The sequence below is a fragment of the Dermochelys coriacea genome, chromosome 5, assembly GCF_009764565.3.
Source record: "Dermochelys coriacea isolate rDerCor1 chromosome 5, rDerCor1.pri.v4, whole genome shotgun sequence".
NCBI lineage: Eukaryota > Metazoa > Chordata > Testudines > Dermochelyidae > Dermochelys > Dermochelys coriacea.
Window position 1 is genome coordinate 106,446,099 of NC_050072.1, and position 27,325 is coordinate 106,473,423.

Sequence of the window (27,325 nt, forward strand, 5' to 3'; positions counted from 1 at the left end):
ACAGCAAAGGAGGGGTTTAGATGGTCCAACAGATCCACTAGCTTAAACTTCCTATTTACGGAAGTGCAGAGGCCCCAGCTGCTACGAAAGTCCCCAGAGCAGTAGAGCAATTGTGCATCCAGTCTTCACCAAGGGCTGTTGCTGGATTTGACAAGGCTAGGATATTTCCCTTTCAGTCCTTGTTTATATATACCCTCTACCAAACCTCTACTTGTCCTTTGCATCATTCAGCCCATAGAAAGAAACTTGCAGCTGTATTAATTGCCCCCACTATGTAAACAATTTAAACTATCAAAAATACACTTTAATGTTGCAAAATGTATTTCTAAAATCCTAATGGAATTTATAGAAAGCAATTTATTAAGTGATATATCAAAGAAAAATATATTATCTTTAGGCATCTGCTAGAGACTTTAGAATATTGTAAACAAAGCAAATTGGGTTAAATAATAATTACCCCCCCACACACCCCCAGGATTATTTCTATGGGCCTGATCCTGAAAGCTGCTGTCATCCTCAACGCACTTATAAAAGGAACTGAGGGTATTCAGCACCTCCTCAGAGCATAGGCTCTACATTCTGAGATTTTCGCTGATCAGCCAAAAAACACTGACTTTACTGTGGACGTAGTCTCTGAATGTGATAGTTACTATTACACCGGATTGCCTAATGTAGCAACCATTTTTCTTTGGCCTATTTTGATTATCATACCTAGCCTGCTACTCAAGGACATCTAGCATGTTTACCGGTAATGATCACCATCACCGTAATGACCTCACAGCTAATTACTATTGAAAACACAATCAGGTACATCACTCTATAGTAAGGCATTTCCCACTGTGCACATACACGTGCACTGCGGCATAGACCAGCGTTGTTTTTATCGTGTGGCAAAGATAATTTGTAAGGAAAAAGATCACATTTGCTCTTATTTGAGGGGCACCTTTAGTGTCAGAATGGGATTTCACCACAAAATACTTCCAACATTACTGAAATATAGGGGATAAAAGGGATTTGCATTGGATTATTTTATTATATTTCTGATAGCTGGTCTGGGAAGTCATTCCATTCATCTCTACACTTTCACACCAATTAGCTATCCCCTAAAGTCAACTTTGAAACTTAAAATATCTTCTTAATCAAGAAAAACAATCAATCTTTGAGGTTTTTTACTTACCTACAATGAACAGAGATTGGTCCATCCTGACCAAACTGCTCCTTTGTTTTATGAACTTGGCCTATAAAGTCAATAAATCCTTCTCCAGACTTTGGCACTCCTTGTTCTGGCCAGTCAGTGAACTGGAATTGCCTCACTGTTCGGGACTGGCCATCCTTTAATGAAAGACATACACAGTATACCACAAAAGAATGTTCCAGGAGTTGAAAGTCAGTCAGTCAGCAAACCAGAACAACAATTATGTAAAATATACATTGGGAGGGGAAAAAATATGCAAAGAGCAAAGATCACATTTACTAAGATGCTTCCAATCATAATGCTGATGAGCTTGTGTTTTTCCTCTTGTTTTGCAGTTATTATACCACATTGACATAAAAGGGCAATTTCATTAACCACGACAATGCTCAAATTACTCTCAGCATTGGCTAGGATTTTGTCTGACATTTAGATCCTGGAAGAAGAGAGTTTGAGGACAAGAAAGTTGGGAGCTAGTTAATTGGTGGGATTTTTTTAAATTAAATGCTTGTGACAAGTGCTGAATTTATAGCCCACAAGACTCAAATCCTCTCTTTATTTGAGAAATTCTATGGCCTGTGTTATGCAGGAAGTCAGATTTGATGATCACAATGGTCCCCTCTGTCCTTGGAACCTATGAAAATAGGTACAGCACGGCCAGTGTCAGCGCAAGCTTCCCCACACTATCTGGCCAATATGCTTCAACCTCTGCTTGGCTGGGCTATCTCTTCAGGCAAGAAGGTAGTTCATTCCCATTCAGTCCTTGCCTTCTCTGTTAAGACTGCCACTAAGAACGCCCGTTGTGATAGTGTTCTTTTGTAATGTGAAAAGAAAAGGAGTACTTGTGGCACCTTAGAGACTAACAAATTTATTAGAGCATAAGCTTTCGTGAGCTACAGCTCACTTCATCGGATACATTTGGTGGAAAAAACAGAGGAGAGATTTATATACACACACACAGAGAACATGAAACAATGGGTTTATCATACACACTGTAAGGAGAGTGATCACTTAAGATAAGCCATCACCAACAGCGGGGGGGGGGAAAGGAGGAAAACCTTTCATGGTGACAAGCAGGTAGGCTAATTCCAGCAGTTAACAAGAATATCAGAGGAACAGTGGGGGGTGGGGTGGGAGGAAGAAATACCATGGGGAAATAGTTTTACTTTGTGTAATGACTCATCCATTCCCGGTCTCTATTCAAGCCTAAGTTAATTGTATCCAGTTTGCAAATTAATTCCAATTCAGCAGTCTCTCGTTGGAGTCTGTTTTTGAAGCTTTTTTGTTGAAGTATAGCCACTCTTAGGTCTGTGATCGAGTGACCAGAGAGATTGAAGTGTTCTCCAACTGGTTTTTGAATGTTATAATTCTTGACGTCTGATTTGTGTCCATTCATTCTTTTACGTAGAGACTGTCCAGTTTGGCCAATGTACATGGCAGAGGGGCATTGCTGGCACATGATGGCATATATCACATTGGTAGATGCGCAGGTGAACGAGCCTCTGATAGTGTGGCTGATGTGATTAGGCCCTATGATGGTATCCCCTGAATAGATATGTGGACAGAGTTGGCAACGGGCTTTGTTGCAAGGATAGGTTCCTGGGTTAGTGGTTCTGTTGTGTGGTGTGTGGTTGCTGGTGAGTATTTGCTTCAGACTGGGGGGCTGTCTGTAAGCGAGGACTGGCCTGTCTCCCAGGATCTGTGAGAGTGATGGGTCGTCCTTCAGGATAGGTTGTAGATCCTTGATGATGCGTTGGAGAAGTTTTAGTTGGGGGCTGAAGGTGATGGCTAGTGGCGTTCTTTTATTTTCTTTGTTGGGCCTGTCCTGTAGTAGGTGATTTCTGAGTACTCTTCTGGCTCTGTCAATCTGTTTCTTCACTTCAGCAGGTGGGTATTGTAGTTGTAGGAATGCATGATAGAGATCTTGTAAGTGTTTGTCTCTGTCTGAGGGGTTGGAGCAAATGCGGTTATATCGTAGCGCTTGGCTGTAGACAATGGATCGAGTGGTATGATCTGGATGAAAGCTAGAGGCATGTAGGTAGGAATAGCGGTCAGTAGGTTTCCGATATAGGAAATTTGCTCCAACCCCTCAGACAGAGACAAACACCTACAAGATCTCTATCATGCATTCCTACAACTACAATACCCACTTGCTGAAGTGAAGAAACAGATTGACAGAGCCAGAAGAGTACCCAGAAGTCAACTACTACAGGACAGGCCCAACAAAGAAAACAACAGAACGCCACTAGGCATCACCTTCAGCCCCCAACTAAAACCTCTCCAACGCATCATCAAGGATCTACAACCTATCCTGAAGGACGAGCCATCGCTCTCTCAGATCTTGGGAGACAGACCAGTCCTTGCTTACAGACAGCCCCCCAATCTGAAGCAAATACTCACCAGCAACCACACACGACACAACAGAACCACTAACCCAGGAACCTATCCTTGCAACAAAGCCCGTTGCCAACTCTGTCCACATATCTATTCAGGGGATACCATCATAGGGCCTAATCACATCAGCCACAGTATCAGAGGCTCGTTCACCTGCGCATCTACCAATGTGATATATGCCATCATGTGCCAGCAATGCCCCTCTGCCATGTACATTGGCCAAACTGGACAGTCTCTACGTAAAAGAACGAATGGACACAAATCAGACGTCAAGAATTATAACATTCAAAAATCAGTTGGAGAACACTTCAATCTCTCTGGTCACTCGATCACAGACCTAAGAGTGGCTATACTTCAACAAAAAAGCTTCAAAAACAGACTCCAACGAGAGACTGCTGAATTGGAATTAATTTGCAAACTGGATACAATTAACTTAGGCTTGAATAGAGACTGGGAATGGATGAGTCATTACACAAAGTAAAACTATTTCCCCATGGTATTTCTCTCTCCCACCCCACCCCCCACCGTTCCTCTGATATTCTTGTTAACTGCTGGAATTAGCCTACCTGCTTGTCACCATGAAAGGTTTTCCTCCTTTCCCCCCCCTGCTGTGGGTGATGGCTTATCTTAAGTGATCACTCTCCTTACAGTGTGTATGATAAACCCATTGTTTCATGTTCTCTGTGTGTGTGTATATAAATCTCTCCTCTGTTTTTTCCACTAAATGCATCCGATGAAGTGAGCTGTAGCTCACGAAAGCTTATGCTCTAATAAATTTGTTAGTCTCTAAGGTGCCACAAGTACTCCTTTTCTTTTTGCGAATACAGACTAACACGGCTGCTACTCTGAAACCTGTGATTTTGTAATGTGGACATCTGTCTGTCTATTAGAAGCCAGACTGAGACCACCAACTCATTTCACATACACTAAACATCCACTGATTCACAATGATTATCAGTCGCTAGCAACTTGGACTGGACTTAAACTAATGACCCAATAGATGGAAGATTCCATCTCTCATTACAAATCTACAGGAGCTATCCATGCCTCTGGGGTTATTTTCTTAAATGAAGATCAGCATTATTGCTTATTAAAGTTGCATAATACTGTAGCATTCTTACTTCTGGAATAAAGCCATAAATCAACTAGCAAGAGAAGCTCTAGCAACAGAATGGCTCACATTCTCTGCCTCCCAATCTCCCAAATCAAACAAACAAGCGAACAGAAAACCTCCTATGTGACACTTTGGCAACATCTTACATATAACAGTTGCCAACTTTGTCATTTCCCAGAGATGCTCGATACCTGCTCTGCCCCAGGTCCCACCCTCCATTCCACCCTTTCCCCCAAAGCTCCACCCACCCTGGCTCCACCCCATCCCATTCCACTCCTTCCCCCAAGCATGCCCCCTCTCCCCGAGCACCTCCTGAACTGCTGATCGCGGCAGGCGGGAGGTGCTGGGATGGAAGGGGAGGAGCTGATTGGCAGGGCCGCCAGGGGGTGCTGAGCATCCACTATTTTTTTCCTGTGGGTGCTGCAGCCGTGGAGTAGCACCCACGGGGTTGGTGCCTATGCTATATATCAATTAACAAGGGAGACAGAAGTCCTTTAGTGTTCCTGTGCTTAGGGATCTTCTACTGTACCAACACTGTCTTTAAATTTAAGACAAAACTTTGCTCAGGCAGCATCTGGAAAGATCACTAACTTCTTTCTATATTGTGAAACATATTTGTCAGTAAAGGTTTGACTTTAAAGGGGACTGTCTGGGACAGGAGTCTGTAAAACCTGTTTCTATCCTGCTTTAATAGCAATTAACAGAACTTATGTGTTATTTAATGATTATACCATAGTTTATAAAGTCACTCTGATTATTTTAGACTAGCATGAAAGTAGATTGGGAAAGGATCTACAATCTCTTACATTATGTTCCCCATGTTGCTGGCCTAATAAATGGGGTGGTTTTCTTTTAGTGAGATATCTCTCTCTATAGCAGTCAAGTTCCAAGTGTAAAATTGTATTAAAATCTTTATTTAAAAATATTTGTAACAGTTTACATAGACAGAGTGAAAAGGGCTGTTTTCAACACATGCACTTTCTGATTGCTGTGCTCAGCAAAAGAGGCCCAGGTTCCTTTTAATGTGTAACCCTGTTGACTGGCTGACCATTTGGACTTCTATTTTGCCTCTGACCAGGGCTATTTAACTGCCTTTTGATGAACTTAGAGTGTATAAAGCTCTCTTATAGATATCACTAATAGGCTGGTGCTGCATGAAACTGCCCCAAGTTGACGATCCTCATAGTTTACAGAGACAGCGGGTGTAAAGCAGTTAGAAATCACACATTGGAGCAGTTATGGAGGTTACCTGGACTTTCTGACAGTTCACTGTGCAATACATTGATAACACAGAGTTCCATATCAAATTCTGCTTTGACACCTACAAAAGCAGCATACCAGACCATTAATGATATTATCAAGTTACAAAAGACTTTACACCTCAAAGGGAGAAAGAATGGTAACAACAATAAAGTGTCTATTTTGCTCTGGATATGCCAGTGATTTAGTTACATAAATTCCATTATCGTTAGTGTAAATTAGTGATGTAAGCACTCCATACAACGAGAAAAGAATAGGTCTGATTTTAGTATGTGCTGAGCACCCACATCTTTCAGTGAAGTCTGTGGGAGCTGCAGGTTCTCATCCCCTTTGGATAATCAGACTATATACCTCTCTAAGACGGTCAGTTAGTCGTTTAACACAACTGGAACCATTAGGGCAGCACTGTCTTCAAAACTAGGGAAACATTAACATTAAGGGACTGTGGGGTGGCAAAACAGGATCGGTGAGGCGTACTCATCACAAGTTAAAGCAATTAACTTTTTAGCAGGTGTGTTAATACTAAGGCCAGGCAGACTATTTGTGGCAAATAAGTTATTTGATAACTTTTGCCCTTTTATCAATTTGCAAACTATCCATTAATTTTTACAAACAATGTGTTTATTAACTCAAAACTCTTCGATGAATACCATGTGAATGCATTTTATCCTAGGGATTGTTTGCAAATGATCCCCTTCAACGACATCTTTGACTCTTTGCTGTTCACTGTCTGTAATGTGTGACTGGTCACCCGTCACTTGCATATATTTCAATTTAGGAGGAACAGAATGACTTAACTATCTACAAAGGAGGTCACCAGCGTGGTATTGAAATTGGCTTTCATGACTTGATTGTCATTGATTGGTATGATTGTCTTTGTTTACAAGTGTAGTTGAAAACTGCTGATATGAGCCACTCCTTTTCTGGCAGTGTTTCATAGAGATGGGTCAGAAGAAAAATCATTTATATGAACTTCACTCTATTTTGGTAGTGCACATAAAGTGGTAACCAATCCAAACTGTGCCTGTTTTTGTCTTTGCAAAGTCAAATTCCAGCCTCTTTGGCCCAATACTTAATGTTCCCTGTGATTAGTGAAAATGCCAACTGTTTCAAGCAGCTAACTGTTTCGAGTGTCTAATCTACCTCTATCTGTAGCCTATGTTAGCATCAGCAACCTAGTCATAATAATAGAAGGAAATCACAGATTCACGGATTATAAGGCCAGAAGGGACCAGTATGATCATTTACCCTGACCTCCTGTATAACAAAGGCCATAGGACAGCTCTGAATTAATTCCTGCTTGATCTAGAGCATATCTTTTAGAAAAACAGCCAATCTTGATTTAAAAATTGAAAATAAGAGAGAACCCACCACAACCATGGTAAGCCATTCCATTGGTTAACTAACCCCACTGTTAGAATTTTTCACATTATTTCTATTCTACATTTGTCTAGCTTCAACTTCCAGCTATTGCATTGTGTTATACCTATCTTCTGGATTGAAGAGCCCATTATCAAAGAATGGTTCTCTATATATGTAATGTCTAATTTCTTGGGTATGGATCTGGAGCTCTAAGTGACTTTTATTCCTTGAAAGTACAGCATCCTGCTATGTTGCTGCAATCAACACTATTGCTACAGTGCTTCCAAAAATGGAGCAGGGTAGGGGTTTCCCTACAATGCCATGTGAAGTGTTAGAAACCACAGTATGAGAATTGTCAAAGATATTCCTATAAAAATAAATTTATATACAGTTAATCTTCCATCAGTGCTGAACCTTGGACTCAGCAGTCCAGATAAGAAATGTATAATGGAAATTAGTAAACCAGGGTCATGGCTGTATAGCTCTTCTCTGCAGACACACTAGAATGCTAAAGAGTAAGCTATGCCAAGAATTTATATTGTGCAAAGCTTGTCAACTTTTCTTAAGAATGCTATTTGCTCTGCAGTTTTTAAATTGCAGCATATTAACCTTCAAGCACACATGACCTAAAGGGCTGTGCAGAACAACAACATATTTACAGCCTTAAGTGATGAAAATTCCAAAAAAGTACCAAGCAGGGACTGGAGGGGGAAATGAACGGGAACATGGCCTTCTAATCAGCTATTGCTTTTCAGCACAAATACATATACAGAACTTTCCAAAAGTTATGCTGCCCAGATGTTATGTTTGAATAACAGCCAGTTGTTCTCTTAAAAGGTTGCTATTATCTTTCCCATCTCTTTGGCTATTGCTTAGGCCTGGGAATCAAGAATGTCCCTAAGGCATTACTTATAAAAAAGGGAAGATTCTGGACTCCTTTTAAACATATAGAAAACAGAATTATGTTGCGCTAACTTACCCTGGCATCTGTGACCTTGAATTCCCTTAGGATATACTGTGGCATATTGTACTCTGCCATGGGATCCACCACAAAGTACTGATATCTGGCTGAACGCTCTGCTGGCCAATACTGGTGGCATTTTTCCTATTTAAAAAAAAGTCCAGTCACTGTGGATTGTTATCATCATATAGCAAATTCAGTGCTCATGAAGAATGCCATTACTTACAGAACTAAAACCTAAATTCTTCTATTTGTCCATAAAATAGGTACAGCCTTAGCATGTGTCATTGCCAGTGTCTCCAAATTGCCCTGCCAGTGGGCCGTGGCATCAGTCACAATGCTGAAAAATTTTTTTTGTGCCACCAACTTTCAACACTGTGAAGAAGGGCTGCTGCTGCCATCTGCGGCTTTAGAATCAGTTTTGATGGCAGTCTCGCTGGTGTGGCTTGACACCTGCCCACTATGAACTATACTTAAAAAGCCACTACCTTTTTTAAAAAAATTTTAACTACTCTGTTTCTTATATTTTCCAATAAATAAAAATTTCTGCAAAGGAATGAAAAAGTTTTCTTCACGCCTCCAGTTCACAGGCCCACAATGAACTCAACATATAGCTTCTGAACTGCTCCCCGCACACCAGTTAAATTTTTATTTATCAAAAATGATCGCATAGTGCCTCAAAATATGCAGATCTTGGTGATTTCAGTTCATAAGGGTATCCAAATCTTAAAACCCTTTTTACTTTCCTTCCCTTCATTTGCCTCAAGCACTCCTTGGCCTCATCTGAGAAGCTAGCCTTTTATATCTCTTATGAATTCTCTGAGCCATCTAGTCTTCCAAATATAAAGCCTGATTCTGATATCACTTACCATACACCAAGTTTATTATACTGGTACAATTCTACCATTTCTGTAAACTAGTTCAATCCTTCTATTATACCAAGAGGAAGCTTAATGAGATTGAATACGGTAAACAAGCTGCTGAATCTGCAAAGGTCAGCATAATAAGTACATAGGAAACGTTGGGACGTAAGGAAATCCAGAAATGGAACAGCTAAGACTTTTAGCCTCTCCTATGACAATTTAATTTTATCGTTCAACATGATCACTGATCTTAATCATTGATCTTTATTTTTTGGAGATTTTATAGGAAGGTGTGAATTCTCCTAAAGAAACAAAGTTTAAAGGCTATTAAAACAATACTCACTCTGCCCATTTCTCGAAGTTTAGTAAGCATGACTACGATTGTAGAGTTATGCTCCCAGAGCATCCTCCAGAAATCTTCAGTTGTCTCTGCCAAAGGTCCCTGCGTAGCTATGTAGGCTTTTTGTTGCCTACATCAAAAACAAGGGAAAAACCCCAAAGTGATGACACTCAGATGCTCTCTGTTTATATGTAAACATTATATAGAGACACAGTTTTAGGAAAAGTAAGGAAAAGATATATATATTTAATGGTAAGCACGTTAAAAACCTATTAAGATTGTTTAATCAAACAATGGCATTTTTTATTTTTAGAACTTTGTGAAGGAAATTGCTCTGTTAATATTATGATGTATGTCTTTACCATTATTATTTAAATTTTAATGCAACTCTAATAGCTCAATTTTGTGTGTCATAAAAAGCACTTAAGAAACACTTAGTTGTGCTTCTTCATTTTGTAGAAATGACTGTCGTACAATCTATTAGGTTTATGAATTATAGCACCACGCAGCTTCTTTATTAACTCATTCAATAGCTTAATGCCTCCAGCAAAAGTGGCGAGGGTGCAGAGGCTCAAAAAACCCTAAGAGTCATGTGGGCTGCCACACGTGGTCTTAATATTCCCCTAACTAATGGCCATACTTTTCCTTCCACAGGTGGAGGGTGACAAACTGCCAGAATCTGCTGTGGGGGAGTGGCGCGCAGAAGGGGAAGCAATGATTCTGACACATGCTTCTTTTGCTGCCTGATCTCACAGGAACCCCTCTGGCTCCAGGAAGATTTAAGGATGGAGACAAAAAAAAAGCCACTCTCTGTAGCATGTTGACTCAGTGGATAATCAAACATATCGGAGTGGAAGTTAATACAAGCAGCATTAGCATTTACTACATCCCCTTCATGGCTTGTGCAATGAAGCCACTGGATTAATTAGCAAATGGCAGCTGGTTCCTGAGGAAACATGTTGTAACAGTGGTAGCTGTTGGGAGGGTTTGGAAACTGTGTGTGGGTAACGGCTGCTTTGGTGCAAGGCCCTGGCCTCAATGGGTTCACAACAAGATCCACACAGATCTCAGGATATCCGCTGTTTTAGGGGGGATAAATCACCTGTCTTTTCTTTCCCTGCCTCTCTTAATGGAACAATCAGAAAGAAATTGAGGTCCCAATTTAACTATGTGTTTAAGCAGAAGACTAACCTAGCACATAAGCAATCTTTGACTTATGAGTACTCCTGTGTTTGAAGTTAGGCATGATTATTAAAACAGAGTTCTCTGCCAAAAACAGTTTTTCCTGCACAGTGAGGTGCATAGAGGTGAGGAAATAGTTCAGAGTCTATTATTCATTAATTAAAAATGAAAACCAACATGGAATGGTGTCATGTATACAAACAGTGCTGTCCTGAATTTTGTTGCAATTTATTGTCATTATATAGATGTATATGTAAACTTTGTAAAGTTTTAAACAGTTCCCATCACAACATTTAGTACCTGTATCCATCAATAAAACTGGCATTGATATAATCAGAGCCTTCTACTCCTCGGATCGGCTGCAAACATACCCTCGTTGATTCATATGGCATAATATTAACAAGGCGATTTTTGAATTTATTACAGGGAAGATTGGCACTGATGAATCTTGAAGTATGAGCTTTAGAGCTAGCTAGACGCTGTTGAACAGAGAAAAATAAATTGAGGAAAAAATATGACAAAACCCAACAATTTCAGTGTCTGATTTCTGATTTGATTATCTCTTTTTTTGGCTGATTAAAAATTCCTTTAATTTTAAATGATTATTTTCCTATATTCTAATTGTACTAACTAGATGTTTACAATCTCCTTTTTAATACCATGTTATATCTTTAACATTCTATCTATACTTATGAAAAAAATTAGAAATATTAAATCTTTCATGAACATGAATACCAATCTTTTCTAACAATAAAGTAAAAGCTCCATGGAAGATCCTTGTCTGGATACTAATCAGGGTTAAAAAATTCTGTAAAAAATGTAAGCTTCTTTTTCAAAATACCAGCCCATAATTGTGAAATTCTAGCCTCAAGAAAGAGCCTGAAGTTCCTGGGAACAACTAGTGTAGGATTTAGCACCACAAAATATTTACCCCAATACATTTTTATCTCCCCATTGCATACAGTACCTTAAATTCCAGTTCCATTCCTGTGACATTCTCTCCTGCTTCTATCTGTGTCAGCTTCTGAATATATGCATACAGATTTCTGGCTGGCACTTCGGTATTTCCACATGTCACTGCTTCCAGCAGTGCATCATGGATAAAGATGTATTGGTCCTCCGTTTGAACCATGTAATTCCTCTGGGCTCTCATTAGAGTTACGTGGCCATAAATATCTACAGTCTTTTCATGCTTTATTCTCTCTAACATGGCATCTATTACAATGAAGCAGCCAGTCCTGCCGACTCCAGCACTAAAAGAGAACGAAATATAGGATACAAAAAAAGTGAAGGAAAAGGATGTTTAATTTCACACAATTTGTATATTTTTATGGCATCCACTTCGGATAACTTCAAAGGTTAAGACATGGAAGTGACTCTGGGCTGTTCATTCCTGTATTAATATTAACTCCAGTTAATATTTTATAAAGGGGCCCTATTGTTGAGAGAGTTGAGCTCCCGCAGCTCCCATGGTAACCACCTGAAAGCACTGATCACTTTGCCGGAGGCCCTCGCAGGATTGGGCTCTAAGATGGCAGGAATAAAATAAATAAATACAGAGAAACAACTTTTAGAAACTTTATGTCTCCCCAAAAGGGACAATAATCACAGGTTATATGTTTTTAAGGGCATTGTCCAATTATGTAAAGAATTCAGGCTTTATTTTATAATGCTACATTATTTACAAGTTATCTCTCTTTATTTCATTAAGAAGAGAGTCATTTGTTAGTAGAACTGAATGTTATATATAATGCACCCAACCCTTAGGTCTATCAAAGCTACTCTTGTAGGTAAACTTTATGTCACTTAGTCTCTGATCCTGGGGTTGGATCTTGATGCAGTTTGCACTAGTCTCAATCCTTTCACCCAGCCAGGACACCAACATGACCATTTCACCAGGTGCTGTCAGTTGGGAGGTAGGACTGGCTATGCTGGCTGTATGCCAGTTCTGCACCACTATGCTGGGAAAATCATTAGCAGGTCATTTATAAATCTCCTTTGCATCTCTAGAGAAGTACAAAACAAACCAGATGGGGGCCAGTATCTGGCCCTATAGAAACATAGACTGATAAACAGATATAGTTATAGTTTTCAGAGTAGCAGCCGTGTTAGTCTGTATTCGCAAAAAGAAAAGGAGTACTTGTGGCACCTTAGAGACTAACAAATTTATTAGAGCATAAGCTTTCGTGAGCTACAGCTCACTTCATCGGATGCATCCGATGAAGTGAGCTGTAGCTCATGAAAGCTTATGCTCTAATAAATTTGTTAGTCTCTAAGGTGCCATAGTTATAGTTGTATATAATTATTAATTTAAAGGGACCAGATGATACAACTAAAATCAGGCTTAAATAAATGCAGTTAGAGTCAAGTCTGAGTTCGTGATATTCACCATACAGGATCTGAAAATCTACTGCTCTGGGGAGCTCATTTTACAAGGTGCTAAGCACTTCATGAGAGGTTCTAAGTGACCACAACTTCCATTTCTTCAACGGGAGCGGGGGTGTTTCTGCACCACACAGGCTCCAGTTTCATTTCAAAGCCAAGGAAGTCACCACTGCCTAGTTCCCTGCATAGCAAGTGATTAACTGTGAATTTCACTGAAGTAGAAAGTGGTTTTTGTTTGTTTGTTTTTGTTTTAGAATAGGGGTGGTAGATTGTGAGGAGAGGTCTAGGGTACAGTGAGAGTTTGGTAAAGGCAGATAAGACCTCCCACATGAAATATTAAGTCCAGTGAAAGAACTAAATCCAGCTCAGTAGTAGATCCATTTAATAATAGTTTGGTTTATGAACCCTGCTGTCAAAAATGTACCAAATTTTAGGGCTTTTAATTCTTTAAATCACCTTGTCTTTAGCCAAAGTGTCCAGTATTATATTTTAATATTGGTTACCATATTATGACTCTAGTGGCAATTGGGGGAGGGAAGAGAATTTAAAGCTTAAATCTTGATATTGATATTACTCAGATACCTTACTAGTGGCCATACATAGTCCATTGCACTGCAGTAGTTATAAGCAGATCCAAAAGATCCACTGAGAAAGTATGAAAGAGAAAAGAAAGAGCATACGGTCAGAAAGCATCGTCCTCAGAACTGCAGACAATTTTGTTTATTAAATAGGGTTAACATTCCATGAGGCTCAATTACTGAAGCCTAGAGGGAAATTACTTACCAGAAAGTTTTTTTTGGTGAAAGTAGTAGATATAATAGATTAATTTTTCAAAAGGATGATTGCCTTTTGTAGGCACAATTTATACCTACAATATATGGACCCTCAGTTCACCTATGTGACCAAATTTGGGTATTATGACTCTAGCTATACGACTATAGAAGAAAATTACATAGAGGTGTACATTGTACCTGTAAATTCATTTCTGGGGGCTCAGATTATGCCTGTGAAAAAGAATGCTAGGCCTCAGCCCTTTGAAGATTTATCCTAATAACCCAATACTCTTACTTCTAAGCTGCAGGCACGAGATTCGGAAGGGAGCATGGCAAACAAGAGTCTATAACCCTCCAGAGACTCAAAAAAAGGAACACTGTAGCAGTGAGACTTACAGCTCTAGTCACATGCTTCAGGCTCCTGGGGCCCACTATGGGGCCTAGGGTTGCCAGCCCTCCAGGATTTTCCTGGATCTCCAGTAATTAAAGACTAAGTTATCTGATGACATCCCCAGGAATTCATCCAATCAAAGTTGTCAACCCTAATGGGGCTAAAAATAGCAGTGTAGATGTTCCCGCTCAGGCTGGAGGCCAGGCTCTGCAACTCATCCCCCCGCATTGGGTTTCAGATGGGAATGTCGACACTGCTATTTTTAGCCCTGTGAGCCTGAATCAGTTGACCTGGGCTCTGGGACTTGCTTCCTCATTGTTGTTGTTGTTTTTTGTTAGTTTGTTTTTGGATGAAGACATACCCTCAGAGATTACATAATTTAAGGGTGATCTTAAACTGAGATATGCTAATAAAAAAATACAATCCCAAACTCCCCAGGTCAATTACCTAAGAAATGCAGGCTTTTAGTGAAGTCTTAACTATCATACGTCCATACTGCACCCAATAATTAATGGCAAAACAGAAAGTTGTCAAAATTATTTATCCTTATAAAGAGCTAAGAAATCCTGTGAATTATCAACAAACTGGTTCTGCTTGTAATCCAGATGAAAAGAAAGTACAGAACATAAAAGTTGTTTTACTCACCCACCAGAAAATTCTTGTCAGTCAGATTCCACTAGTCTTAAACAAGCATTTCTGTACATCAGTTACTTGTTTCCAAAGACAGACCTTCCAAACAACTACAACAGAAATCTTGTGCTAACACATCAAACTCGTCAAACTCTATTTTGTCATATGCTACTTTGGAGAGCACCTTAACATTAACTGAGATTTTGGGCTGATATTGATCAGATGAGGTTTCCAGGAGGATGGAACAGGACATAAATTCATGAGCTAACAGAGAATTCATTCACCTTGATTTAGTAAGAATTATGCACTCTAGCAAGCTTGAACTGTTTTAATCTTGGCAAGGCTCTTCTCTGCTGACTTGCAAAAAAAATCACTGCAAATGGCACCCACTGGACTGGCAGATTGGTTTACATGAAGATTTAAACCATAATTCTCTAATTCAGGGGCCACTCTTGCTTGCAGAAATCAACAGAGACTGACTGTAATTGTGGATTACAAAACATTCAGCACTTGCATCAGAGGTCCTATGATTGTGGCTTCTTGCATCTGTTTTGATTGAGCAATTAACCAGAAAAAAAGCTGAAGAGTGTGTGATTTTCTAAGATATATAGAGTAATCGATATTTCTCTAAATGCAAAATGAATTTTACTAATAACTAGTAACACAAATACTCATTCGTTGGTACCTATGACATACTTCCTCATGCTGCAGTTATGTCAAATTCTAGAAGCTAAGCAAGTTAGGCTTTATTAGAATTTGGATGGTAAGATAGTGGAAGTTTCATTACCAATTCAGGTCTGGCTATTTCCCCTCTCACTCAGAATTGAGCTAATGCTCCAGCACAGTGTTTGTGAGCACTGTGCTGCTGGATGGCAGATCACTTTTCATATGAGACATACAAGGTTACCCTGGCACTTACATACTTTAAACAACCCACTGGCCATTATTGCGTCAAACAACCACCCAGGCAAAACTCTGTCTTTTAATTAGAGTAGGCATTTTTCACTTCCTCTGCTCTGTTGTGTAACCATCTACAAATGTTTTTTTCAAGGGCAGTTCTGGATAAAGTGTACTGTTGCAGTAAGATAGCCTATAGGTCACAATTAGTAAGATCCATGTCAGAAAACAATAGTCACTAAAACACTACATTGTAGAAGGTAATCCCTGGTTCAGTTGCAGAAAGCCACAAACTTTTCCAAAGCTGTGATTCATTCAAGCATGTCGAGGCATCAAAATTTGTCAATATGCTAATGTTCCAAACTATCAGAACTGAGGGGCCGACAGATCAGTTAATGTTGAGGCACCATGCATCCAAATCCATCCACAGTAAGTTGCTGACATGTTCATCCTCAGCAAGGTTTATCCAGCAACCATTTACTACTACTGAATTGAATAGTTCCTACTATTCAAAGGAGGAAATAGGCTTAACTACTACAAAGGGCTTAACTACTGTGAGGGTCCAACATACCCATCTGCTTTGAGGTCCTGATGTGTTTACCAGCCTCAAGGTAATGAGGCCTTTATCTTCTTCACGGGGCCAATAACTCCATCTGCATCAAGGTGTCCCAGGCCACTCCCTCTCCCATGCCTAGTTCTGAACTCTGTTAGAGTGCCATGTTGCTGCACAACACTCAGAGACTTTGCTACTCCCCCTCCTCTTTCCTGGTGCAGTACAGACATCTTAACACTTCAGTATCTCATGGTGCTATGCCACACTTCAGACACCCCAGGCTGATCCTCACAGACATAACTCCGAGGAATATCAACTTCCTAAACAATGGCAGAAGCTCACAATGCTAAGAGTCCTGGCCACTCCTCCACTTATAACAAACACCATTCTGTGTGTAAACACCCTCAACATTAAAGCTATGCTGATTAATTCCTGTGAAAATCAGTCAATCAGAGGGTTGTGTTCAACAATATCTAGTCATAATATCACGGTCCTCCTGATTCAAAGATGTTGGCCACAGAAAATGCAGGTAGTGTAGAAAGCACTGCATGATGAGTGACCATTTAAGAATCTTGAAGCTTCACTATTGAGAATGAAATCCCAGGTAGGTTAAGAGAGGAACCCAAACCAAAATACTAGATCTTACACATCTTTAATTTCTGGAATGTTTACAATCTGAGCCCAGGTCCAGATATGAATCTTGCCTATACCCCCTTTTATTTATAATGGACCAAATCTAAACTTTTTTTTCTGAATGTGCCTGACTTTTGACATGTTAGAAATCTGAATCTGATTTTAAAGTAAGAGTACCTCTCTAGTTGAGATGCTGCATATGAGCTCTTGGAAACAGAAAAGGAGAAAACAATTAAAAATAACATTGTATAAACAGGGTTATTACAGAATACTATGTACAAGTCTCTCTATTTCTTCCTAAAAAGGGGTGCAGGTTGTATCACGACCTGCTCAAACAAATACAGTAATTAAGGAAAACCAAAACCACAAAATTAAGCAGAGAGGCTTAGCATTAAAAAAAAATCATGTATTCTCTGAATAGTTGCTAAAAGGCACAGCTATCTACTTAAGCTGCGCTCTACCTTGTAAAAGAAAAGGAATTGATGTTTGAGATAATATTCCATTTCATCTCAGGTAACATGATCTGTGACTTTTCCAGAGATATTAAACTCATATTTGCAAGTTGGTTTCCTGATAACATATCTGAGGCTAAAACTCAGGACACAGGAATGTGGGTCAATTATAATTTACTTTTCTTTCAGAAATGACCATATAAATGCTACTGTTTGAATCTGTCTTTTTTTAAAAGTATATTTTTATATCTATTAACTTAATTCTATAACCTAAGCAGAAACACCCTCTACTTCAGTTACAACCCTCTGAAAACAAACATCTATTGTATCTTTGTTAATGACTTCAAAGACAAAAAGGGGTTTTATAACTAGATGTGACACACCCAACTGACATTTAAATTTGACCACAATTACCCAGAAATGACATTAATCACTGTTATTTGATCATGAAGAATTTGAACTGTGGGAATCTTTGTGTGTGTGTGTTTTGTGGGACTTATGTTTTTGGGTGAATCACCAAATTTCCTCACCAACTTGAATTTCTTTTATGTAATTATTTTCATTTTATTTTGCCCATCACTATCAAAGTGTGCTGCGTGACTCAAGTTGAAGGATTAGAATTCTGGAGGAGAATGCATTTCTCTTTGATCCTGAAGAACTACGCTCCACATCATGGTGATAATAACAGAATGCTGTTTGTGCTTTTTGTTTTGCATCATTTCAATAGCCTTTAAACCACAAACACGATAAGAACAGCACAACTGATAAACCATCTCTATTTGATCTGCTGTTCGTTGTCCTGGTTACTAAGCACCCAGGCTGATTCTCTCAGGTCTTAGAATACAGTATGAAAACATCAGCTGCAGGCTGAAGCCCCCATAGTTCAATCCATTTATTATATTTTGAAATCCCTAAGCATGAAAGAAAGGGGAGAGGATTCATTTTTTCCAGACAGGACAAATACGTAATCATAGACCCAATGCTACAAAGTACTAAGCAACCTCAGCTTTCACTGAGGCCTAATCAAACAAGGGAAAGGCACTCAGCACCTCACAGGACTGGGCGTTATGTTTTCACCCAGACCCCAAAAGCAAAATCATCTTTTCTAGTTACTTTCCACTAAGGGCAATGATTCAGCTAATGAGCATTAGGCCACAAATAAACTCTTAATGTTTGTTGTAACTTCCTTAAGCTCTTTTGTAGCATGTGAAATTACTGTCAAACTTAAAAGTTGAAACAAAAAATCTTATTTTAGTTAGTGATAGGCACTGCAATGTTTACATGCTGAAAGAGATGCAATCCATTAAAAAGCATGCCTACCAGGAAATTGTTATTGCTTCAATTTTATCATTCATCCAGTTATAACGTTTGTTTTCAATTTCTAAAAACATGACGGAGTCAGTCCCATGAGTTGAAATATGCTTAATGTCCCGTGATGCGATGCAGTTACAGTGCACAAAAAAGGAAAATTAAGAGGCATAAGGGGGCCATTCCACACTAAAATCATTGTAACAGGTTGGCTTTTATGAATAATTTGTTATTGTTTTAATGCTGACCCTTCATTGATACTTCAGTGATCTGGCAAAGGAAGACAATGTAATTACTAAATTTCACAGATCATTTAATTGAAAACAAAGATAGTGAAATATGGACCAAAAATCATTTAGGACATTCTTGACATATGTCAGGGGATAATTTGATTGAATATTACTGTTTCAGATAGAATGAGACTGGTGTTTGTGAACTGAAAGTACATAAAACTGATTGAGATAACGGGGACTGCTCTTTTTTCTCCTTGTGATTGTGGCATAATACCAGCCTCTTGTGGAACATGACATGGAATTTTTATGTTTAATTGTTCACTGGACTACCCTTTTTCCCTTTTTCCCCTCCTTTATTTTATGAAAAATAACATGATCTTTTTTTCCGGTGAAGGCTTGTGAGATTTCTTAAACTGGATATAAAAAAAATACACATAAAGGAGAGCACAGAACAGGCAAAGATCCTTTTGTACTCGAAATATGGTAGGCAAAGCCTAACCTACTGATCCTAAGACTTTTCACAAGCATCTGGATGGAGTACAGGAGACTCTTAAATCCAAAGCTAACGTTGGACCTCCATCCCTTATGTGAGCTTTCTGAAGATTTTTCTTTCAGTCTTTACAAGGCTTCTGTGTGCTCTTGAAATTCATTAGGCGCTTTAATCATATTTACCCGGGCATATAAGCATGGATCTTTGTGGTGAAGATCTTTCAGAAGTGCAAAAACATTCCGGAGGGGACCTGTATTCCTGGGAAGTTTTGTACATTCCACAGGAGCTCCCCTGTTCAGCTCTGTACATCTAACATAAGAATGGCCATACTGGGTCAGACCAAAGGTCCATCTAGCCCAGTATCCTGTCTTCCGACAGTGGCTAATGCCAGGTGCTTCACAAAGAATGAACAGAACAGGTAATCATCAAGTGATCCATCCCCTGGCACCCATCTCAAAAAGAAGAAGTTGCCTGATCTGATTTTTTTTTGAAGTCGCTTGAAAAGGCCTGATCCAGGACATAACTGTTTAAATATTATTTAATTAGAAGTGATGAGATTACATCACTAAGTAAATGCATAGAGTAAGTGATAGGCAACAGAAATTCAAGAACTTGTGCTTCAAAATATAATTAGTGCAACAGAATGTATTTTTATTTTTGGTGTTTCCTTCAATAAAAAAAAAATCACACTTAAGATAACATCACTGAATCAAACTCCTTTGATAAGGTAGGAATTTTAGTTGCAACTCTGCAGAGCTCCTAAGTGCTGCAGAACCACAGATTCGTTCCTATAAAGCTCCTAAGGATTGAAGGACTTGAACAGCAGACCTACATAGTATAAAGGGGAAAAATAACTCCCCCAAAACCTAGCCAATAGGTGATTACCATTAGCAACTATCTACAGGTTATCAACGGAGGAAGATGTATTATTCAAATACTCTTCTAATATGGAAGCAAAAACAACAAATAAGCATTTCATTCAAATAATGTATTGAAGGAGAATATCATATGAAATAACAAGTATCAGAGCCACAGATTATGGTAAATAAGCAAACTTTAAAAATGTGGCTTCTGTTTACCTTCAGTTATGTTTAGTATAGCAATCAGATCTGCAAGGTTTCTGTATGATTTCTTGGAGGGAGTTTGTACGATTGTATTTACTCTTTATTCATGCATGAATGTAGATTTGGAGGGATTCCTCATTCCAGCTATTCCTGTCTCTGCGGGAAATTAGCACATGGGAAAAAAGAGGGATGTGTTTTGAAAATCCAGTCAAAGTGATGACCTTGTGTTCCTTGTGCATAGGTAAGCCAATATGAGAATACATTGCTCCAGGGCTCGCCATGCCGCATCAGCAATTTGTTCAGTCCTGATATCATTCAAAAGTCCTGGTCTTTTCCAAAGCCCTAAATGACTTGGACTCAGCCTATTTTCAGATATGCTGCACTTCAAGCTTGGTGTATATGAGAGATGCTGTATGGAATATGAGTGACCATTTAAAATATTATTGATACCAATATTAAAAAATTGCAATGAATCTTACAAGATATGGCATGTAAGAAAAGTTATAATTGGCTGACCATGATAATCACGTTTATATGTATGTATCATCTTTGTATTATGAGTTATAAATATATATTTGTATATATAACTTGTGCTCTGTTTCTGGGTGATACCCCCAGACAGATGGGTATCAGCAGTATCTAGCCTGCTTAATGCCCATAAAGGACAATCATCTGTACAATGAGCCCATTGAGAAAAGGCAGGGGTTACACCTATGAGTCAGAGCATATGTAGGGATATGTCTGTGGATAGGGTACTCCAAGGGCTTTTCCATGCCTATGTGCTCTGATCTTGTGTTTGAGACAAACGATGTACAAACCACATGACAAGGATATAAAGAAGCAGCTGCATCTTCTCCATTTTATCTTCAGTCGTGCTTCTCACCTCTGGAATAACTTCTTTACAAACTGAAGCTCTGAACAAAGGACTGAATGATCCATCCAAGCTTTGGATGAGTTCCAGAGGGACTTTCAAGCCAGCAAACTCACCAATGTTGCTAAGAATCTGATATATGGACTCTGAAGTCACATGTATCTTATAGTTGTTAAATAGTCAAAGAAATCTTCTCTTTCTTTTCTTTTATAATAAAACCTTTAATTTTAGATGCTAAAGGACCGGCTGGCTGTGTGGTATTTTGGGTAAGATCCAAACTAGTATTGGTCTGGTAATGTGTCTGGTCTTTTGGGGATCAGAGAGCATTTTATATAGTGAGCAGAGTTATAAATAACTTCTCAGTTTACTGGACCTAGGTGCTGATCAGGAGCCAGAGAACGGGAAGGCAGTAAAGGGGGCTGTGTGATTTCTTTTTTCAGCTTCTTGATAACCAGTGTGGGGGATCAGGAGTGCTGTTTGTGACTGGTTGGTGAATCTAACTTCGGTGTTATCCTCCAGTTTGGGGAGAATCTGCTCTCCTTTTTGCAGCCTGCTCTGATCTTGGCACTTTCAGTGAGGGCTGCCCCAGGCACCTCGGGTCATAAGGTGATTTCCAGCTCAAGGAGACATACTTGCACCAGCTCCGCTCAATCTAGAATGCTAAAAATAGCGTAGCTGTGCCAGTGTGAGCGGCTAGACACCTTGAATACGTACCTATCCATACCGACACGCAGTAGGGGTGGCTAAACTGTGGCGACCGCACTCCATTTTTAGCATACTAGCTCGATCAGAGCAAGGGCAAGTATGCCTCCTTGAACTGGAAATCACACCTCTTGCTCAAAGTGTAGATACATACCATCTCACTCTATAAACCTGAATAATACCTACAATAGCAGGAAGCTTTGAGTTGAAAGTGCTCATGAACAGGTTCAGAGGGGCAGGAATTTTGGATCTCAATTTCACAAGATATTTCTTTATCTTTTGTTAATAACATAGTTGAATGACTGATGCACAAAAATCTGAGCAGCATTTCAAAAATCCCAGCAGGAAGAAAAAAATACAATCTTGCAGCCTGAGATTTTGTTGAAAATTTGTGACTGATCTGATACACTGATGATACTACCAGACAGATAAAACAAAATAAGATGGAGATTGTATGCAAAGCACACAACTTCCGTGATGAACTCTTATAATTTGATAATAGCTTGGCATATTGGCATGTTTTCTTAGCCAGAATGCTAAAAAAGTGAAACGGATAAATATCTTTTTAGATGCCCATGTGGATAACCTGCCAATGATAGAATTTGTCCCACAGGGCCTGGTTCTCTCCATTACACCAGTTTTTTTTTATTTCGTTGGAGTTATACTGATATAAAACTGGTGTGACACAGTGGAGAATCAGGCCCACCATGCTTAATAACCCTAAACATTTCTCATTTCTTAACTGTGTTGGATCATCTAGTGGTTGCACTTTAATTTTTCTCTCTCCATAGGATCTGAAACTTTATGAATTATTATATGGGGCAAATTACCTGCAGAAAAGCATGGAATTCTTTTTGTAGCAATATTTTATCAGTGTCAGAACAACTATAAAATGAACTAGAATACCATTATAATAAAAACCAGCTGTCAAAACTAAACAAACACCACACAATGCATGATTCAATTGGAAGGAGCAATCAGAAAAAAATCTGATTCCAAATAACAGGATCCTGAAGTATTTATATAATTTTTTAAAAAATGAAAGGAAAATATTCAAGCAATGGAATACTGATTGGAAAGCCTCCATACAAAGATAACAGAACTATTTTTAAAGCTGCATTTTATTTCTAGAGGCACAGGAAATCGATTTGAAAAAGAGGACTTTCATGCTGATTACTTTAGATCAAAATACAGCCTGTGCAAGCGCAGCCAAAAATGTTGTGTAGCCAAGCTGATGCAATGTGTTCTAGTGCACTATGTGTCCATGGATATTTGGGAATACACTGTAGGTACAGCTGGGAAATCTCAGTGGTACCCTTATCCAGATCTCAGCTATTTTAGGTTATAAAAATATTTTCACATTTCCTGCAGATGACTAGATTCTTTTCTTCACTAGTAATTTTAGTTCAGAACTCATTATGGACAGCTGTTGGCTCTGATAGAACCTAATTTTCTCTTTTACCAGACTCAGCTGCAAGCAGTCAAATTTCCTTTCCCTTACAGAGTATATTATATATAAACATGAGCAGGGAAAAAAGTAACCAATTAACTAAATACATATGGCTAAAATGACTCATTGAGATTGCTGATCAAATAATATACCAAACTACAGCATAAGTCAAAGGAAATTACAGGATTTGTAGAACAAGATAATAAATATATGGCAATAATTATCAGCACTAAAATGCATCGATGAACTGAGAAAACGTGGAAAATACATTGTTTTTGTTTAAACAAACATATAAATTATTACATTTGAATATGGTTCAGGTCATTTAAGTCACTGAAAGATCTTTCAGTGATGCATCTGAAGAAGTGGGTTTTTACCCACGAAAGCTTATGTCCAAATAAGACTCCTTGTTGTTTTTTTGAAAGATCTTTAATCTCCTCAAACTTGCGTCCTGCGAACCTCCCCAATGTGGCCCACGGGGCTCCAGCAGTTTTGGGGCCAGGTCTCTCCCTTGGTCCCTCCTGCCACCCCCCGGCACTCCCCCCACCCAGGAAATTTAAAATGGCCCTGGACCCCACTCACCACCGGCAGCGCAGCAAAGCTCGTCCACGTGTCTGCTGGCCCCGCCCTGTGGCCCTGGGGTGGGGCTGTGCTGCCACATGCTCCCCCACCCCTAACACCCCCTGCGGCCAATGGGAAGCTGCGGGGGCAGTGCCTGGGGGCAGCAGTGCGTGGAGGCCCCCGGCCCACCCCGCTTGGAGCCCCAGGTAAGCGCCGCACCCCCGACCCCTCCCCACATACCCCCTCCTGCTCCCGAGCTCCCTCCCAGAGCCTGCACCCCCTCCCCACACACCCCCTCCTGCCCCCAAACTCCCTCCCAGAGCCGGCACCCCAGACCCCCTCCCAGAGCCCAACCTCTCACCCCTTCTGTACCCCAATACCCTACCCCAGACCTCCACCCCTGCCCAAACTCCCTCCCAGAGGCCTTTGGCAGGTGCGGGGTGGAGTTTTTTTAGGGAGCGTAGTTTTGGGGGTGGGTTCTGGGCAGCATAAGTGACATTATTGGCTCACTGGGAGGATTTGAGGACTGCCACTGGCCCTAAGGTAAATTGAGTTTGAGATCCCTGGTTAAAAAGAATGAGATGGTAGAGAAACCCTCAGGCACAGGACTAAGCCAATCATTAGCTGCTTGCAGTTAGGACGAAACATGTTACTGAAAAATTGTCCATCACTGGAGTTTTACATTTTTCTTTGAATGATTTGGCACTTGCCATTGTAAAAGATGGGTTTCTGATCTGATCTGGTATGGTTTTTTCTATGTTCCTTTACGGCTCAGGTGATTTACAAAATTATTACTTTTATGTGAAAGAAAATCTTGCTTTATGCAACCATGGAAGCTCAATTTTAGGATTTCAAAAGATAAGCTGGCCCTCAATGACAGCACTGGCAGCACAGATGGGTTTATAAACATAGAACTGATTTAATCAAAGAGATCACAAGAAGATATTTTTTATTATTGAATCTCAATGAACAAATACTATTATTATTTGTCCACTTTCAAATTTTAACGAATGCTTCTAATAATAATTACTGGAACATGTACAGTGTAGAGGACAGCTAAAATTACATTTATGAAATGCTCATTTCCTATGTAGAAATTTGGGAATTAATTTTTAAAATTTTTGGTGAAACTTGATAAATATCAAATTAGAATGTCATTTGTTAGTGTTCTTCGTATCATTGGGGATTGCTTTATCCTATATAGCCACATCCTACCTACATTTTTATAGCCACACTCATTGTCAAGGTATCACAACTGGGTGCTTCATAGCAGCTAGCACACTCCTCATACTGTGTAAGCAACAGATAATTATCACTTCTGTACTTTCAGATTTTTCAAATGTGGGTGCCTAAAGTTAGGCACTACATCAGGGACCTAATTTTATAAGGTGCTGAGCACCCACTGCTCTTGTTGACTCCAGTGGAGTGGGGGTAGGCTTAGAACCTTTGATATCAAGCCACTTATTTAGCAGCCTAATTATGGATCTAAATACCAAGTTTGAAAATTTTGGATAAAATGCCTGGAATCCTTTATTAAAATCATTCTAAAAATCATATGCATTTCCACGTGTATCGACTCACACTTTGCTTTTTGACTATATAGTTCCAGTGGCTCTGAGCATATAGTACACTGACAATTGCATGAGGACTCTTCTCATGATCAGCACAAAAAAAAAATCTTGGATACCATCAGTTTGAGAGCCTTTGAAGTACAGGACACTAAAATATCACATCTCTGAAACTGAGTTTGTAGGGAATGTGAAGTTGGCCTTTCTATTCCTGTTCTTGGAACACTTGAGTTTCTGTTCCTGCCATACAGGTTACTATTAAATGGTTTTCATTATGCAAATGAACTGAAAAGCTAGGTGTTAGTCTTTCAAATTCTTGTAACGAGCCATGAAACCAGTGTCCATATCTGATCTTTCAATACTCGTCCTCAAGGGAAACCTGCACAACACTTTCCAAAGGTGAACCTGGGAACCTAAATTCATAACACTGCTAGACACTAAAAATCATGAACTCAACAGGGACACTTGGTTTCATGGCTCATTACAACAATTTGTAACACACACATGCATGTTGACCCTTAGTCGTCCACTTCAAACCCCTTTTGCTTAATAGTCTAACCCCTATTGCCTGCTCCATTTCAAGTGCCTCCCAACAAGATGCATCACCCCTTATGCTTAACAGTTTGTTCCAGCTTGTATTGAGCTCAGACATTCTGAGTTCCTTCCCCAGACTGAAGAAGCTGAAAGCTTGTACCTTCCACCAACAGAAGCTGGTCCAAAAAAGATATTATCTCACCTACCTTGTCTCCCTCAGCACATTGTTTGGTCAGAGTCACTGAGATTGTCAAGACAAGTATGAAACAAAAATTAGAAAAGGGAGCTTATTATTATAATTTATACTAGCAGGAAAGAAATATATATTACTATTATTAAATATCATGAAGTCACAAACATTTTTTCTTTGGATCCAACTGCAAGGAACATTGCCATGCATCTCTCTATCTAATGCACTTCTTTAAAATGAAGAAGTAACTTTGACATCCACTGCACTTGGCTTTTCCCTGAGATGGGGAAAGGCCTCAGGATTATGACAGCCTGTGGAGGAAGAGGGGTTCTAATCAGGCATATAGTGACCTAAAGCTAGTTGCAGGTGGGGTGTAAATAGGCCAGAGCTAGTGCAGTCCAACATATAGCTGTTTTCCATATAATTGCAGGAAGAAAGATTCCATATTAAATGCAGTGGGAAAAGAAAATGGGGGTAAGTATAGGAATTGTGGAATACTTCACACAGGTGGTGTGAGAGATCTTTATTATACTCTTTTCCTCTTCAGTGCTATCAGCCACCCACAGAAGGAGAATAAGGATTCTGAGTTGTTTTCAAGGTGGTGGGAGGGAAAGGATGAGGAAGCTTTTAATGTTTTCAGTCTCCTTTGAGAAAAGGAGTACTTGTGGCACCTTAGAGACTAACAAATTTATTAGAGCATAAGCTTTCGTGAGCTACAGCTCACTTCATCGGATGCATTTGGAGAGATTTATATTCACACACACAGAGAACATGAAACAATGGGTTTATCATACACACTGTAAGGAGAGTGATCACTTAAGATAAGCCATCACCAACAGCAGGGGGGGAAAGGAGGAAAACCTTCCATGGTGACAAGCAGGTAGGCTAATTCCAGCAGTTAACAAGAATATCAGAGGAACAGTGGGGGGTGGGGTGGGGGGGAGAAATACCATGGGGAAATAGTTTTACTTT

The 27,325-nt window shown here is 39.5% G+C and overlaps 1 protein-coding gene across 50 annotated transcripts in view; it reads right to left on the reverse strand.

Annotated features, from left to right (window-relative positions):
- Positions 1-27,325, reverse strand: part of PTPRD (protein tyrosine phosphatase receptor type D) — a 1,712,576-nt gene that overhangs the window by 12,299 nt on the left and 1,672,952 nt on the right. For all 50 annotated transcript variants that reach the window (XM_043515489.1, XM_043515496.1, XM_043515490.1 and 47 more), the window contains 5 exons: positions 11,636-11,921; positions 10,969-11,147; positions 9,490-9,616; positions 8,302-8,427; positions 1,178-1,332 (listed from right to left, as the gene is read on the reverse strand). In XM_043515489.1, coding sequence (XP_043371424.1) covers positions 1,178-1,332; positions 8,302-8,427; positions 9,490-9,616; positions 10,969-11,147; positions 11,636-11,921 — 873 coding nt within the window. The remainder of the gene's footprint in view (positions 1-1,177; positions 1,333-8,301; positions 8,428-9,489; positions 9,617-10,968; positions 11,148-11,635; positions 11,922-27,325) is intronic.